General features: G+C 37.8%; 2 protein-coding genes and 1 long non-coding RNA gene across 26 annotated transcripts in view; 2 read left to right on the top strand and 1 right to left on the bottom strand.

Moving 5' to 3' along the window:
* ACSS3 (acyl-CoA synthetase short-chain family member 3) overlaps positions 1-5764 on the top strand; it is a 73162-nt gene extending 67398 nt beyond the window's left edge. For 3 of the 4 annotated variants that reach the window (XM_021385291.1, XM_021385293.1, XM_021385294.1), the window contains 4 exons: positions 765-887; positions 4212-4311; positions 4391-4566; positions 4857-5764. In XM_021385291.1, coding sequence (XP_021240966.1) covers positions 765-887; positions 4212-4311; positions 4391-4566; positions 4857-4922 — 465 coding nt within the window. In that variant the 3' untranslated portion in view covers positions 4923-5764. Of the gene's footprint in view, positions 1-764; positions 888-4211; positions 4312-4390; positions 4567-4856 lie in introns of those variants that run through there. The other variant, XM_021385292.1, reaches the window with a different exon arrangement.
* PPFIA2 (PTPRF interacting protein alpha 2) overlaps positions 7426-13855 on the bottom strand; it is a 209645-nt gene continuing 203215 nt past the window's right edge. For 11 of the 21 annotated variants that reach the window (XM_021385282.1, XM_021385281.1, XM_021385283.1 and 8 more), the window contains one exon: positions 12792-13434. In XM_021385282.1, coding sequence (XP_021240957.1) covers positions 13334-13434 — 101 coding nt within the window. In that variant the 3' untranslated portion in view covers positions 12792-13333. Of the gene's footprint in view, positions 8886-12636; positions 12730-12787; positions 13435-13855 lie in introns of those variants that run through there. The other 10 variants (XM_021385290.1, XM_021385289.1, XM_021385285.1 and 7 more) reach the window with 6 other exon arrangements.
* On the top strand, positions 10658-12812 carry LOC110392887. Its single transcript, XR_002434680.1, has 2 exons — positions 10658-11547; positions 12269-12812. It is a non-coding gene; the product is annotated as an uncharacterized LOC110392887 (long non-coding RNA).

Here is a 13855-nt window from a genome sequence, read left to right on the forward strand (position 1 = left end):
AATTTTTTCAGATCTGAAACAAAAAAAGTAAACATCAATTTTCCAAACCTAAAAGTTGTTTTATGTCATTTGTCTAAAAACATTGCCACATTTGCAACCTTAGTCTAGAATAGCTTCAGATATACTTCTGCTGCTGACATACAGCCATTCTAATTTAGTGTCAGTCCAAAATATGCACATATCTGCAATGCATGTAAATACATAGGAGGCTCCTTACTGAATATCTGTGTCAGATGAACTATCTAACTACTTGCTTCCTTTTCACAAAGAAATTAATAGCCTGGTACAGATAGGCTGAATTGAAGGCTTGGTCCAGTAAAAGTAAATGAGTGACCCACGCAGGCAGGTTATTTTTTTTGTGCTGGCATGTTGATGGTATATAGATGGATACAGAAAACAGGAGCATCTTTAGGTTCAATTTGACAACTGTCATTGCATTGTAATAATTCCACTCTTCTTCTGTAGATTCAGGCAGTATCCTTCTCCAGAGTGTCAGGGATAAAAGCAGGCAGAGTGGAAAATGTTAAGGTTTCTGTATTCTATCTTCTGTCTTAATAAAGACTGGAAAAACCTTCTGGAAAGAGAGCTCCAAGGTATATGATGACATAAGAATGGTGAAAAATAACATAGAATTAAATCTTTCAGGCATCAACAGCTTACTTCATTTGACACAATCAGTTTTGTTTGTTGGCTTCATGGGAAATAGATGGCTCTTCCCACTAGTATTTTCTGAGTTTTTTTTGTTCTGGTTGTGTTGTGTTTAGGGATATTATGATACTATGGATGCAGGCTATATGGATGAAGATGGCTATTTGTATGTCCTGTCTCGAGCTGATGATGTGATCAATGTTGCAGGACACAGAATTTCAGCAGGTGCAATTGAAGAGGTGAGCACTTCCTTGGCAGTAAGATAGAAGAGTGAAAGATGCATAAAGTAGGAGACTGAAAATCTCAGACAAATCTCTTTTCTTTCTGCTTTTCTTGATTATATTTGCACTAGTACTTTTAGCAAAAACATTAATTGCTTCAGGTCCTTCCTATTAAGGTTCTTTCCAGGACAATATAAAGCTTTTCATACCATAGGCTTGATAAAATAGGCGTGATTTCACATATGAAGGTAGAGCTAAGGAGCAGTATGGTAGTATGGAAAGCATTCCTGAAAGCTCTAATAACATTTTTACTTGGGAGCACTTTATGCTAATGTAACCTCAGCATGACAAGTCCTTGCATTACCTGCTGCAGTTACTTGAGGAGTAGAAACATTTACTCCTAAAATAAGCTTTCCAGTTGTCATTTTGTTTGTTGTTTTTAATGTTTGGGGTTGTCTGAATTCTTTTAACATAGACTAACATTTGGTGCTTTTTCTTCATTTGAAGAATTTCCTTCTCTGTTCCTTGAGAGTTTTCTTTGTATCAGTCTTACTGTGTGAGAAGTACTAAATGAACAATGGAAATTTCTGATAAATCCTACTGATAAATTAAAAATCATTAATGTAGTAGCCATACAACTCAGAAAGTTGCAAATATTGCAGTTCATATTTCTATCTGGTCTTTTTTAACTTTGTAACATTTCAGCATACTTCAGGTCTTTTTTAACTGCCCTCTTCCAAAGTGCTGTGATTGCTAGTTCCAAACTTCCCTAATGATATATCAGTTGCTTATTCAGGGAGACTAGGAAAAGGTATTCTAGATAAGTACAAGGGACAGTGCATTTTTAAAACTCTGAATTTAACTGTTCACTGCATTGCAAACTAGTTTCTTAGGTTTTGTCTGTTTAGTTTTTTTTTTGTTTTGCTTTGTGATACTGGTTTTAGCAATATGTTAATTATTATATTGTTATGTTTTGGTGACTGCAGTGGTTTGGGGTTTTTTTAAGACTAGATAACTTAAAAAAGTATAGACAAAACTGTGCAGAAGTGAACAAATTCTGATAAAAGCAGGCAGTCCTTCAAAGGATCAGTCAGCCAGGGTTGAACCAGCAGCAGTACTGATACAGGCCTGTGAAGACATGAAGATGGCTTTCAGTCTGCTTAAATCTGTTTCCCTTTGAAGTGAGCTTTTTGTGTTGCTCTGCAACTGTGGGGAATCTCATCCCTGTCCATTACTGCTCTGTTGCTCAAGGGCATGGTTTCCTAGATTCAGGAAGCTGTACAAGGAACTGAATTATCTTCTCATCAGTGTCATCTTTGTATGAAACTGGTCCCCAGATAAGTGGTGGTGTTTTTTTTCCAGTGTTAGAGCTTTCCCCTGAAACAGTGCTTCATCACTACAGAATTCCAGATGTTTGTCTTTTGAACAAAGGTAAAAAATAGCATTGTTAATACATTCACAACAAATTGCTAGTTAAATGGGAAAGCATTAACAAGAACACAATTAGCTTTTCAGTAAGATCTGTAAATACAGAATTGGAGGTTCAATGAATAGTCTTCTAATTAAGTGTCAGTCACCTTGTTGAGCAAGTATATTATTTGCATTTACATTATAGCTGCATTACAAGCTTAACAAGTATATCCTTAGTGCTTTGGCTAAGAATTTCAGCTTCACTATGTTTCAGACAATTAGTTTGTTTATCTGTTAGTATCACAGGAGCTCCATCTTTACTGAGATGCGGTAACTCTGTTAACCTTGCCAGGCACTGAATCTTAGCCACTGTGGTAACCTTAGCTTGTGTTAATCCATTCATCTCCTTTGTCTGTAGATTTGTGATTCCAAACTTGGCTTGACTCTTTTTGAGTTTACCCAAACGAAGTCTTGTCTATCCAGTGCAACAGACTTAAAGTTGAGGAATTCAGCATGAAAAGTTCCCTTTCTGACAGTGAGGTTTCTGACTGCTGCTGCATTAGAAGTCCCTTGTGCCCAGTGATCATATTCAAGAAATGCCCCTTCACTTTATTTTACTTGTAAACAATTTTTAGGTGACTGGTGCTGATTCTGTTCTCCGTTCATCTTTTCAGCCTGTCTTAAAAATTTGATAATTTTTAAATTAGTATTTATACTTCCAGTCATATGAAATTAGCTGTCCCGGTGTCAATGGCATATTGATGGGATTTTTGGATAGACCACTGAAGGAAATTAATGTAGGTCTTACCAGTCTACTTTCATACAATTCACTGAAATGTAGATGAAAAGTAGTTTCATCTTTTTCTTTCTTTCTTAGTTCTGTGGCAATCAAGTTGTTATAGGCAGGGTCAAGAAGTCAGAGTAGAACAAGAATGGGTATCTAAAGCACAAAATTGAATGCTTTATTGAGGTTCTGAATTAGAGGTGTCCCAAGCTCAAAGGTTTGTTATGCAGTGAACTATCAATGGGATCTGGAGTTGCATGAATAAGCTTGGTGCTTTGGAAGAGGATTCACAGTTACTGGTGTCTCAAGTCCAGCTTAGTTAGCCCCAGACTTAGTGATGCACATCTCAATATGCACTGAAACGTCTTGGTGATTTTCTTTCAGAAAGTAAGAACCTCAGCTGACTAATTGAAAACAAAAGAGTAGCTCTCAGTCTTTTTTCTTAAAATAGTTTGAGATATTGATGCCACTGCCTCTCACTTGTGTAACTGCATACATGTGCGGAAGGAAAGAGGAGGCTTTGGTTTAATTCCCTTTGTGAAGTCTGAGACCTCACATTTCCAAGCAGGTCACCTGAACACTAGGCTGGCAGCAAGCTGAGCTAGGGCTTGTATTTGGCTTTAGTTGAAATTACATCTTCGTGAAGCAAAGAATTGAAAAGATACAAGGCATCAGAGAGGATGAGCCAAAGTAAATATGACTCTATAGCCCTTTAATAGGAGGACTCTTGTGGTTTTAGTACTTACCTCCACAGTATCCATTATGTTAGACTAACACCATTTTTTCCAGCAAAAAGCACACTAACAAAAACCTAGATGTGACATTCTTGCTTTCCCAAAACTATAAGGATACACCTTTGCTTTGTTCAAGCCTAGATGATTTCATGATTCTATGATTCTGCATTTGTATCTTGTGCTGCTGTTTTTATTTCTTAAATTTATTTGAAAAACGCACATAAGCACCTGTGAAAGTATTCACACATGCATTTTCAACATGTGTAACTAGAACCCTGAACTGTACTCACTAAATAGTTATTGATGCCAAAATTTAGTCAGTAAGTCGCTTTTTGTGTCCCTCCCTATGGAATTTCTTCACTGAAATATTCAAATTATTATTAATCTAGTTTAGTTCTGTTTTCTGTCCCCCAGTGTGTTCTCCGCCATCATGCTGTAGCAGACTGTGCTGTTGTAGGCCAGGAGGATGCCTTAAAAGGGCACGTTCCCTTTGCGCTGTGCGTGCTGAGAGATGGTGAGAGATTATTCCTACTGGTGTTACTAAAACTTGCAAGAGTCCTAGAATAATTAAAGGACACGAACTTCTTCACTAGATATAAAGACAGAAGAGAAGAAGATTTTGGAAGATATTGTTGAGCAAGTTCGAAATAACATTGGTCCAGTGGCAGCTTTCCAGAAGGGAGTGTTTGTGAAACAGCTACCAAAAACACGTTCTGGCAAGATACCACGTTCAGCTCTTTCTGCACTGGTCAGTGGAAAGCCATATAAAGTAAGTGTGGGCTGTATGCTTTAATGAATATGACACAGGTGCACATCCAAAGACACAGCGTCATGATTTTGATTCTCTAGACCATTCTAGAAGTGGTCCGTGACTTCAGATACTATATTGTATTCTACTCTGTATTACTCAAAGGATTTTCATATTCCAGAGCTTTCCAGATAATCTTCTCATGACTGTTTTTGAAGGCTAGATTTAGAACATTCTGAAATTAAATTCTGTTTTCCTCTTGAAGAACACCAGTCTGTTATTACATGCTTCTGCATATTCTTCCTTTTCAGATAACACCAACCATCGAAGATGCTAGCGTGTTTAAACACATAGAAGAAGTGCTGAAGAAGAATTGAATGGGATAATGGGCTAGTAAAAGCATCTGTTACTGAAATATGCAAAGACTTTCTATTGGGAAATACATATTTTAAAAACTAATAATGATAATGATTGGAACTTGCTGCTTTTTTTAACTGTAGAAATGATACTGTGTTCTTTTACCATATTGTCATAACCAGTGAAGCATGCTGAAGTCTCTGCGTGTTGCCACTGTGTGCTGGATATAAAGATTGCTAAGAATTTTAAATAGAATTCATACATTTCTCTAGCCTTCAAGGGAGTCACTGTGATAGAATCGTGGAATCACGGAACAGCCCAGGTTGGAAGGGACTTTGAAAGATCACCACATCCAACCTTTCATAGGAAAAGGGTACCTAGAAGAGATTATCTAGCACTCTGCTCAGTTGCATCTTGACAGCCTCCAGCAATGCAGATTCTGCAATATCCGTTATTGCATAATGATACCAAAAACTTGAGTTTGACAAAACATCTTTCAGGTAAGACGCAAACTGAAGAGAGCAGTAAGTAGAAATCCTAATGTGAAAGTCATTGCAGACATAATTTGTCTTCACTTAAAAATTATAAGCCTTTTACATTTTTATGAGCTTTAATTTTTTTAAAATTAGTTTTATGGATTCTACCATTTTTTTTTCTAAGACTTCCTGTTATAAATTAGATTCTTCTAAATGCTTTGTTCAATGATTTTTTGAAGTGTCTTTTTTTTTTTTTTTTTAGAGTAATAGGTGATTTCTGACTTTCAAGTCTGTTGAATTAAATCTTGATTTTATCCACGGTAGTGTTGAATGGAAAACATGTATTTTAAATAAATGCAGGCATTTACATTTTGGATTTTTTTTTATAATTTTGTTGTGGTGGTTTTTATTGCTCTTCGAAAAAGGACAACCAGGATGTGCTTTCAGGCATAATTAGATGTTTCAGGCTTTGTGGTGTATACATATATATATATAGCTGAGAAATTTAGCCACTACAGGTAGTAGGCAGCCCCTTTGATGATGACGTAGGTTGTTTCAAAATACTTTGAGGGTTCTCAGCACGCTAGTGGAGGAAGATGCTCTAAATACATTAATTCTCAAGCTGCAGTTTTTAACTGAACAAGAAATGCAAAAATCCTTGTAGAAATACATGAAATATGTGTAAAAACAAATGAAAAGTTTAGAAAAGTTACTCAAATTCAGCATTGCTTTTCAGAGGGATAAACAGTAAACAGCTGCCAAATTCAGAAGCTGTGAGCGTATTTCAAGACTTTTTTTTCCTGTTTTTGTGGAAATCATTCAAGATCAAGACTGAGAAGGAGGAGAGGGGCAGAGTGGTCAGGTGCACTCACTGCTACTGCCCTTCTCATGCAGAGGATTCCAGAAATGCCTAATGATTTCTTTGTCAGCATTTAGAAAACCCAGATATAGAGCAGCAACAATGCACTATGGAAAAATAGGTGTTCCATGGAGCTTCCTTTTGTTTCCCAGAGGAGCCTTTTTTCTGAGCAACTGTGATAGCGGAATGTTTTGCTTATAGGTTTGGGCTTGTGCCTAGCTGGGGAAAGAGGTCGTTATTCTTGTATGTGGGTCTGCTGCTTCCCAGCAATACAGTTATACAATCAGGGATGAACAACTGCATTTAACAAGTGATAGGAGATTACTGTTTCTTCTTAATTTTGTATTTATAGAGAAAAAACACGTGGGTAGATCTGAATGGCCAGGGATTTGGGTGGAAATTGATGTAATTGTTATTCACCACTTACGGATTGGATCCACGTAGACAACTTTTAGCATAGCCATAATTTCTAGCTGTTGGGAGTAGAGCTTTGGCTCACACAGGGGAGACAGGGATGTACTGAGAGTTTCTATATGCTAACCTTAGATCAAAACTGAAGTCATAATAGTACCTTTTTTAAAAAAAAAAAAAAGTTTTTAATTATTCTGGTCTGTCCTTTTCCCCACTATGGATGTAAGTTGGGGTTACTTCTAGGGCAGCATGCCTAGAGCTTCATTTACAAGATCTTGCTCATTCTTTTCCCTAACATACCTCATTTCCCTCCGTGATCCCGCCATGAATTTGTGTGTGGGCTGTGTCAGCATAGGCTGGAAAAGAAATACTGGAAAATCAGAACTGGACTTTAGATAGCAAACTGTATTCAAATGATACTACAACCACTTCCAATGGTGTCTGTGTTGCTTTACCTTGTGACATTCTGGACTAAAGTAACTCGAAGGAGGGCTGATGGAGAAAAATAAGGAACATCAGCAACATCGGTTAAGCCCAGGGAACTGTATATAGAGGAGCCTGTCTCTGTACAGCTGTGTTCTATCCAAAGCCATCCTATCAGCCACATCAGCAAGTTCTGTGCTCCCTCTCGTGGCAGATTCTGACCAGTAAATTCACCATAAATCATACCTGTTAGTGGCAAAATGTGCTTTGGCTTTTTTAACTATGAGAGGTATGTGGCATACAAACTATTTTAATGTGACTATATACCAAGCTTAATAGACTTATAAACACAAATAGCACTGAATTCTTTTTTATTGACATTGGGGGAGAAAAATCTTCACCATCTGATTGACTGAAGTTTGCCAAATGAAAATAGACAAAACAAATGTTTATGTACGTGCAAACATTGCAGATCAAACTGCTAAAAGAAATAACTAAAAGACAGGTCTTGAGCTAAGATCAAGCAGCAGAAAAATAGCAAATAGGTAAATGACTATTAAGTAGGTCTTACTTTGAAACTTCCCATTTAAACAAAGAATAAACAACAATAACACCACCAAATAAAGCCACAGCAGGTAATAGTTGCTCTTCTAAACTTTTATACACTATATATTAATCACTCTGTCTTTCAGTTATTTCCTCTGATAAAACAGACTTCTGAGAAGTCTCAGCAAGGCCATCTTGGCTAAAAGCATAACGTTAGACAGGAGCCTGTCTAATGCCCTGTTGTGATGAAGAAATTGTGGGGTTTAGCTTCTCTTCCATTTTCTTCATGGAATACGTTCGGAAACTTGAGAATCTCATTCTATGCAATTACTAGATTTAATTTTCCAATGCTGGCTGGTGTCTGAAGGTCCTGGAACGAAAAGGTGGCTCTTGGTAAAGCAAGGTTCTTCTTGGTCCGCAGGTAACATAGAAGAAAGTTTTTGGTTTTCATATAAATCATGTTCATTAAATTGCTTTTTTTTCTTTTTTCTTTTTTTTCTGTAAACAGTTCTTCTGGGTTTATGTGTGTGTCTTTAAGAGGTGAGCCATCATGGTGCTTCTCAATAGGTATCTGACATTTCTGTTTTGTCTTTAGAGGTCCATTTTGGCTCCAGTTCCAGGTTATGTCATTCTATTATACAACATCAGAGGCAGGTGTTCAGCTTTAAATATCGACAGATTTTTTCAGTAGGAACATGTTGAAGCTTCTAACTCTGCTAAACATATTTGTTTGACTTTTACAATCCAAAAACTGTAAAAATGGTGGAATGGAAAGATACAAACAGTATTATTGACACTGTATTGTCAAATGTTTGCACTGAGACCCCATGTACCATAGATTTTATTTTTAAAAAATCATATTTATAACCATTTACATAAGACTTACACATTTTAAAAGAAATACATACACATTAAATACGTAGTGTCTAGTATTTTACATTAAAACAGATGGAACGATGTAAAAATGAGTGGCTTCATTTGATAAAAGCTTTGGATGTGTACTACTGCCAAATTTCTGATGACAGAAATGCTGAGAAGAAAGGGGGAGGTTGTTCTGTTTTCTTGTTTTTTTTTCAAGCAATTTAGATTTTTCATTATTAATATTGTTGTCTTAAATTAACCAATATGTGAAAAGAACTTCAGATCTGTTCATCTGATAAACTTTGTGTTCTCTTCCCAATTACCCTGTTCTTGCAGAGAGTTTGAATGCTCTTTTTTCCTAAGTAGTGGTAGTGCACTTCAGGTAAAGTAGAAGAAAGAGATGACATCTAGAGGAAAGAATAAATAAACATTAATTAGCAAGGTTCTTTCATGGTAATCTGGTTTAGGACACAATGGCGCAAGGTAAGCTGTTGCACATTTTACTGAAACTTCTGAGGGAAACATGTACTTGTTCTTTAATTTTAAATCTATAACATAAGTCTGTTAAGCATTTTAGTCTTTTACTAATACACACTAATTGTTGATCAAAACAAACTCCCGTGCGTGCTCACCTTATTGCTGTTTTTTTTGATGTTTTGATTCAGTGTTGGTGGTTGGGGTTCCCTGCTTCTGTAGGCCTTTCACTGTTTGGCACAAGGCTGAACACAGCCTATTAACTGTACGGACTCTTTTCATAGAATCATTAAGGTTGGAAAAGACCTCTGAAATATCTGTTCCAACTATCTACCTACCACCAGTATTGCCCACTAAACCACGTCCCTTTTTCATGTACTCTATGGTTCTCCTTGCTCACTGTGGCTTGACAGCGTTTACCTTTTTGACCCTTGTGATTTCTTTGCTATGGACCAGCTGTTTCCAGATTATCATTCACATCTTTTTGGGACTCTTCCATCTGTCTTTACAAATCCCCTTTGGAATCCTTCACTGATGAAGTTACATAGTTGATTTTACCAAATCCCCTGACATTTTATTAGAAGAAATGTGAAACTGTGGTATGCCCTTCGCACCAGCCTGTGGCAGTGAAACTGTCCCGATTGAGCCTTTGTTTTTTTTCTGACTTATTTCATAAGATGGAAGTGCAGGGAAAGCTGCACAGTGTGACTGCCGAATCCACTGCCTGCGTACCTGCCTTGCAGGTTAGCAGCCACCGCAGCAGGAGCTGCACCATCCCATATGCGCTGTTGAACTTCTGTGCAAGATGAAATGACTTGGCACCAGTAGTCCTAAATGTACTTAAATTCAGGATCTTAAGAGTGTACTCAAACTGGGCCGTGTAGAATATGTTGGTGTTAACTGTTCTGAAAATGTCAGTTCACGTTTTACAGCAACTCATGACGGTGGCTTCAACAAATGTTTAAAAAATACCTGAAATACAAGCTGAAGGCATGAGGATTTAACCCATTGTGAAGAAACACCCAGAGACACTGGAGGACTGTACCTACTTGGTATTGTTGGCATAAACTGTTTTGAAATCCAAGGCTTTGACATGTTTTGTGAGAAATGTGGGTAGCAGAATGCAAGAATTCTGCAGTCTGCTGTCATCACAGAACGTCTCATTTGTTCCACGTGCAACCTATTTACAGCTCTCTTTTTCAGGCTGCTTTTCAATATGCATAGAGCTCTTCACTATTTTAAAAATACACTTGTATTGCTATTGTGCAACAGCTCGTGTGGGTACCCGACTCCTCTGCTGCCTACTTAGAAACAGTCCCATGTGCAAATAGTTCAGTCACTGTAATAGCATGGTTACTGATGTATTTTAGGCAAGGTGTTGCAAGCCTGGGTCTCTGGGACTGACCTAGATCTGAAAAAGTTCAGAAGATATTATAATGAAGGATTTTTGTATGAGCATCGATCAGTTCCTTCCATGAAGAAGCTATGACTCAGGAAACGTGATCGCAGAATTCTGAAAACTCTTCTGCAATCGAAGGAAATCTTTTTCCTGTGTCATTTTTATACAATTGATTGAAATCCAAAATATATTTTACTTGGTGCTGAGTGTCGGTGGCAGTTTGGAATTGCACTGATGAATGGCACGTGTACTGAGTTCTAGCTTACACCATCTTGTTGCTTTTCTGTAAAAGCACTTTGCTGTAAAAACAGCAGTACTTTGGTTCAGTCATCCTTATATAAGAGCCTTTACAACTTAGATCAAAGTTGATATTCTGATAAAGCTCTTGCCTGTTGAAGATTAATGTCTGCTATTCTCAGCACAGCGGACAAGCTACAAGCACCAGTGTGATTTATATCAGTGATACCTGAATCAGGTGAATTTCCTGAACTACTCCTATAGAAATGGAAGTTCATTTGTATAGCTTGTATAACTTTGTAAAAATGTTTTTTTCTCAAAATTTGTAACTCCCACATACGTACAGTGCCAACAAAGCTCCGCTACTTTTCTTCTGTTTGTGGATTACTAGTTTTTAGACAATTACTGAAGAATAAACTGGAAATAAACACCCTGGGAAATCATACGTTAATTTTTATTAACATACCACTTTTCAATTTCTGCCCTTGTTGCAGTCGTCAGACCTCTTGGAAAATATTGCCTCACGTGCCTGGCCTGTTGTTACTGGCCTGCTGGATTGCTTAGCATCCGAACTTCAGCTTAGTGATCTGAATCATACACAGCGATTTAGCGCAGTTCAGAGGCACATAGGCTAAAAGATACGCATCTCTGCTATCACTTTCTGCTTTCACTGAACCCATTTGGGAGTACTGTCATCGATTTTACTGACATAACACCTAGTCCTAATCTGCACATGCATATACTTGATTTATATAGTTTATGTACTCCATAGTCAGCTTTGTAGGACCAGCTGCTAAGGTTGCCAGTTTTAGATAAATAATTAATCTGTGCTTATTTTTCAGTAGCAGCTTGTTTCTTTTTCTGCTAAATGACAATTTTATACACCTACAGTCTCCTGGGATCTATGAAGTATGGCCGATGTCATCAGCAGAATCCTGAGCGATCTGCGTTTCCCACTGGTAACATTTGCTGTTCCTTAGTGGTCTTTGAATATGCCCAGAATTAGTAAAGTCGAGACAGCCCCAAGTCTCTCCTGGCTGAAGATAATTATAAAAAAGGACTTTGTTGACTAAAACTAGGAACAGCAATTCCTTCCTTGCAGATCCTGGCTTGTCTTGTCTTGTCTTGTCTTGCCTATGATGTGTAAGAGCTACTAAAGCATTTTCAGTGCCTTGCTGGGGTTTTGGTGCTGTCCACATGCACTTTCCAACTCCCCTGAGTAACTAAATGGAAAAAAAATGATATGTTACTGAGAAAATATTAGCATGAAATGGTGCCATATTGATGAAAGCGCTCATCATGTTAAGTGTTTTCTTGCAAAACTTGTGAAGGAGCAGTAAACATTTTCTGCAGAACGTTGGCAAGATAATTGTGATTCATAGCCATATTTAAAAAAAGAGGGGTGGTGAGAAATGCAACATGAACTTTGGTATGAGATTTGATGTAAAGCTGCATCCAGCTCAGAGTGTCCTTTCTTTACTGCTGGTCAGTTCTGAATGATTTGGGAACTGGAGAATCTCTGCAGTGGATAATTTTGGAAGATTTTCTGCATAGGGGAAGTTTTGTCCTAGTTTTGTTCAGCTGCCTGATGTTCTAAATGGAGCCATATCTCTCATTAAAATAAAATAAAAAGTAAATCTCTTCAGCTTTACTAGATTTATTTTCCCCTTCTTTCCCCAGATCCTGGTAGAACTACTTCAAATTTGCATGAAGTAAATGCAAATGTGACTTCTGCTCCCCTGTTCTAGCTCAGAGAGCACTCTTCTTATGCTTGGTAAGCCATCACCTGAAGAGAAGTTGTCTGGAAACTGTTGTCTCATCTGCTAAGGTGATACCAGCAGAGAGATCCTGCTGTTTGAGGTGGGGAAGGAGTGGCGCAGCATTTCCAGGACTGAGCTTGAGACCGTTGGTTTGATCAAATGGCCCCCTCAGTGACTCTAAGTTAGGTCCTCTACTCCATGCTGCTGCCTCTTGCTTGGATGGTGCCAAAGAGCAGTGGGTGCAGTGTACGTAAAGAGGTTCCGTGATGGCCCCTTATGAATACTCACAGCAATTCAGTGCTGGCGTCTTTGCTAGGCCTTGTCAGCATGAGTATGTGCGAACTGTTGAGCTGTCTAACCTCTGCAGTCGTGATGAAGCAACTGCAAATTGCAAGAAAAAAAAAAAAAGAAATAAACCAGAACCTCTTTAGAGTCATTAATAAAATAAAGAATTCTGTTTCTCACTGGAATTACGGCTGTTAAATTGCTCAGCGACTTTCTATGACATGATCTGGGCACGCTCTAGAGCCTCTTCATGTCTACTACTGAATCTGTCTTCCTTAAGTAAGCACACCTTAAACTTAATTTCGAATTTATTTTGTTAGAAGTTGTTATAATGTACTTGCCATGATGTTTAAATACCAGAGTGTTCTCAGCACTGGGTGATGATAGGAAGCCAAATCCTGGATGAAGATGTCGGTCACAAAGCCACCTGCATTAGGTCTGCTGGGTTCTGTATTTAGCTCAGTAATAAAGTGTCTGGAAGACCGGAGTTAAATCAGGTGAATCATTAAATTTCTCCTGTGCCTTAGTGCCCCATCTGTAAAATGGGAACAGTATCTTCTGCTTCATAGCGAGGCTAAAAGATGAAGTCTGTAAATGTGTATAAGGGTCTTGGCTACTACAGAAAGTGGAAGTGCCCTGGGAGCTTGCACCATTCTTTGTGCATGGAGTTCAGCCTGGAATGGATTCTTGTTGTACGGTTTCAACATTGCCAAAAAGTGCAGGATAAAAAGCAAAGCGTGCACATGAGCAGTGGAGTCAATGGAATACCGTGATGCAACCAGTAAATTATTCCATCTGTAACTGCAATTATACAGAAATATTTTTAAAAGGTGAGAAACTTTAATGGAATTTAGATGTTTGAATTTTCATCCCAAATTCATTAAAGAATTACAAAATGTAATCATCACAGTGTATTACATTACTGTAAGACAAACCTATTTGTAGACCTAAATTCTCTCATGAGGAAATAAAGAGCACTGCTGGAAGTGGGATAGTACTTCTCTGAACTTCAGACAGGTGTACTCATGTGGTTTTTATTGTCCATGTCCCTGATGGAAGAGCTGCAGTGGGGTTTCCCTTTCCTCCCTGCTTTCTTACAACAATTTAAAAATTTGACTTCTTTATGATCTGCTGCTACTTTTCAAATTATTGCTGAGCTAATGCGTCTTTCAGAAGCAGAAAGGTTTCCAGAGAAAATTCAGACTAGCGTTCAGTAACTGAA

Source organism: Numida meleagris, chromosome 1 (genome assembly GCF_002078875.1).
Source record: "Numida meleagris isolate 19003 breed g44 Domestic line chromosome 1, NumMel1.0, whole genome shotgun sequence".
NCBI classification, from domain to species: Eukaryota; Metazoa; Chordata; class Aves; order Galliformes; family Numididae; genus Numida; species Numida meleagris.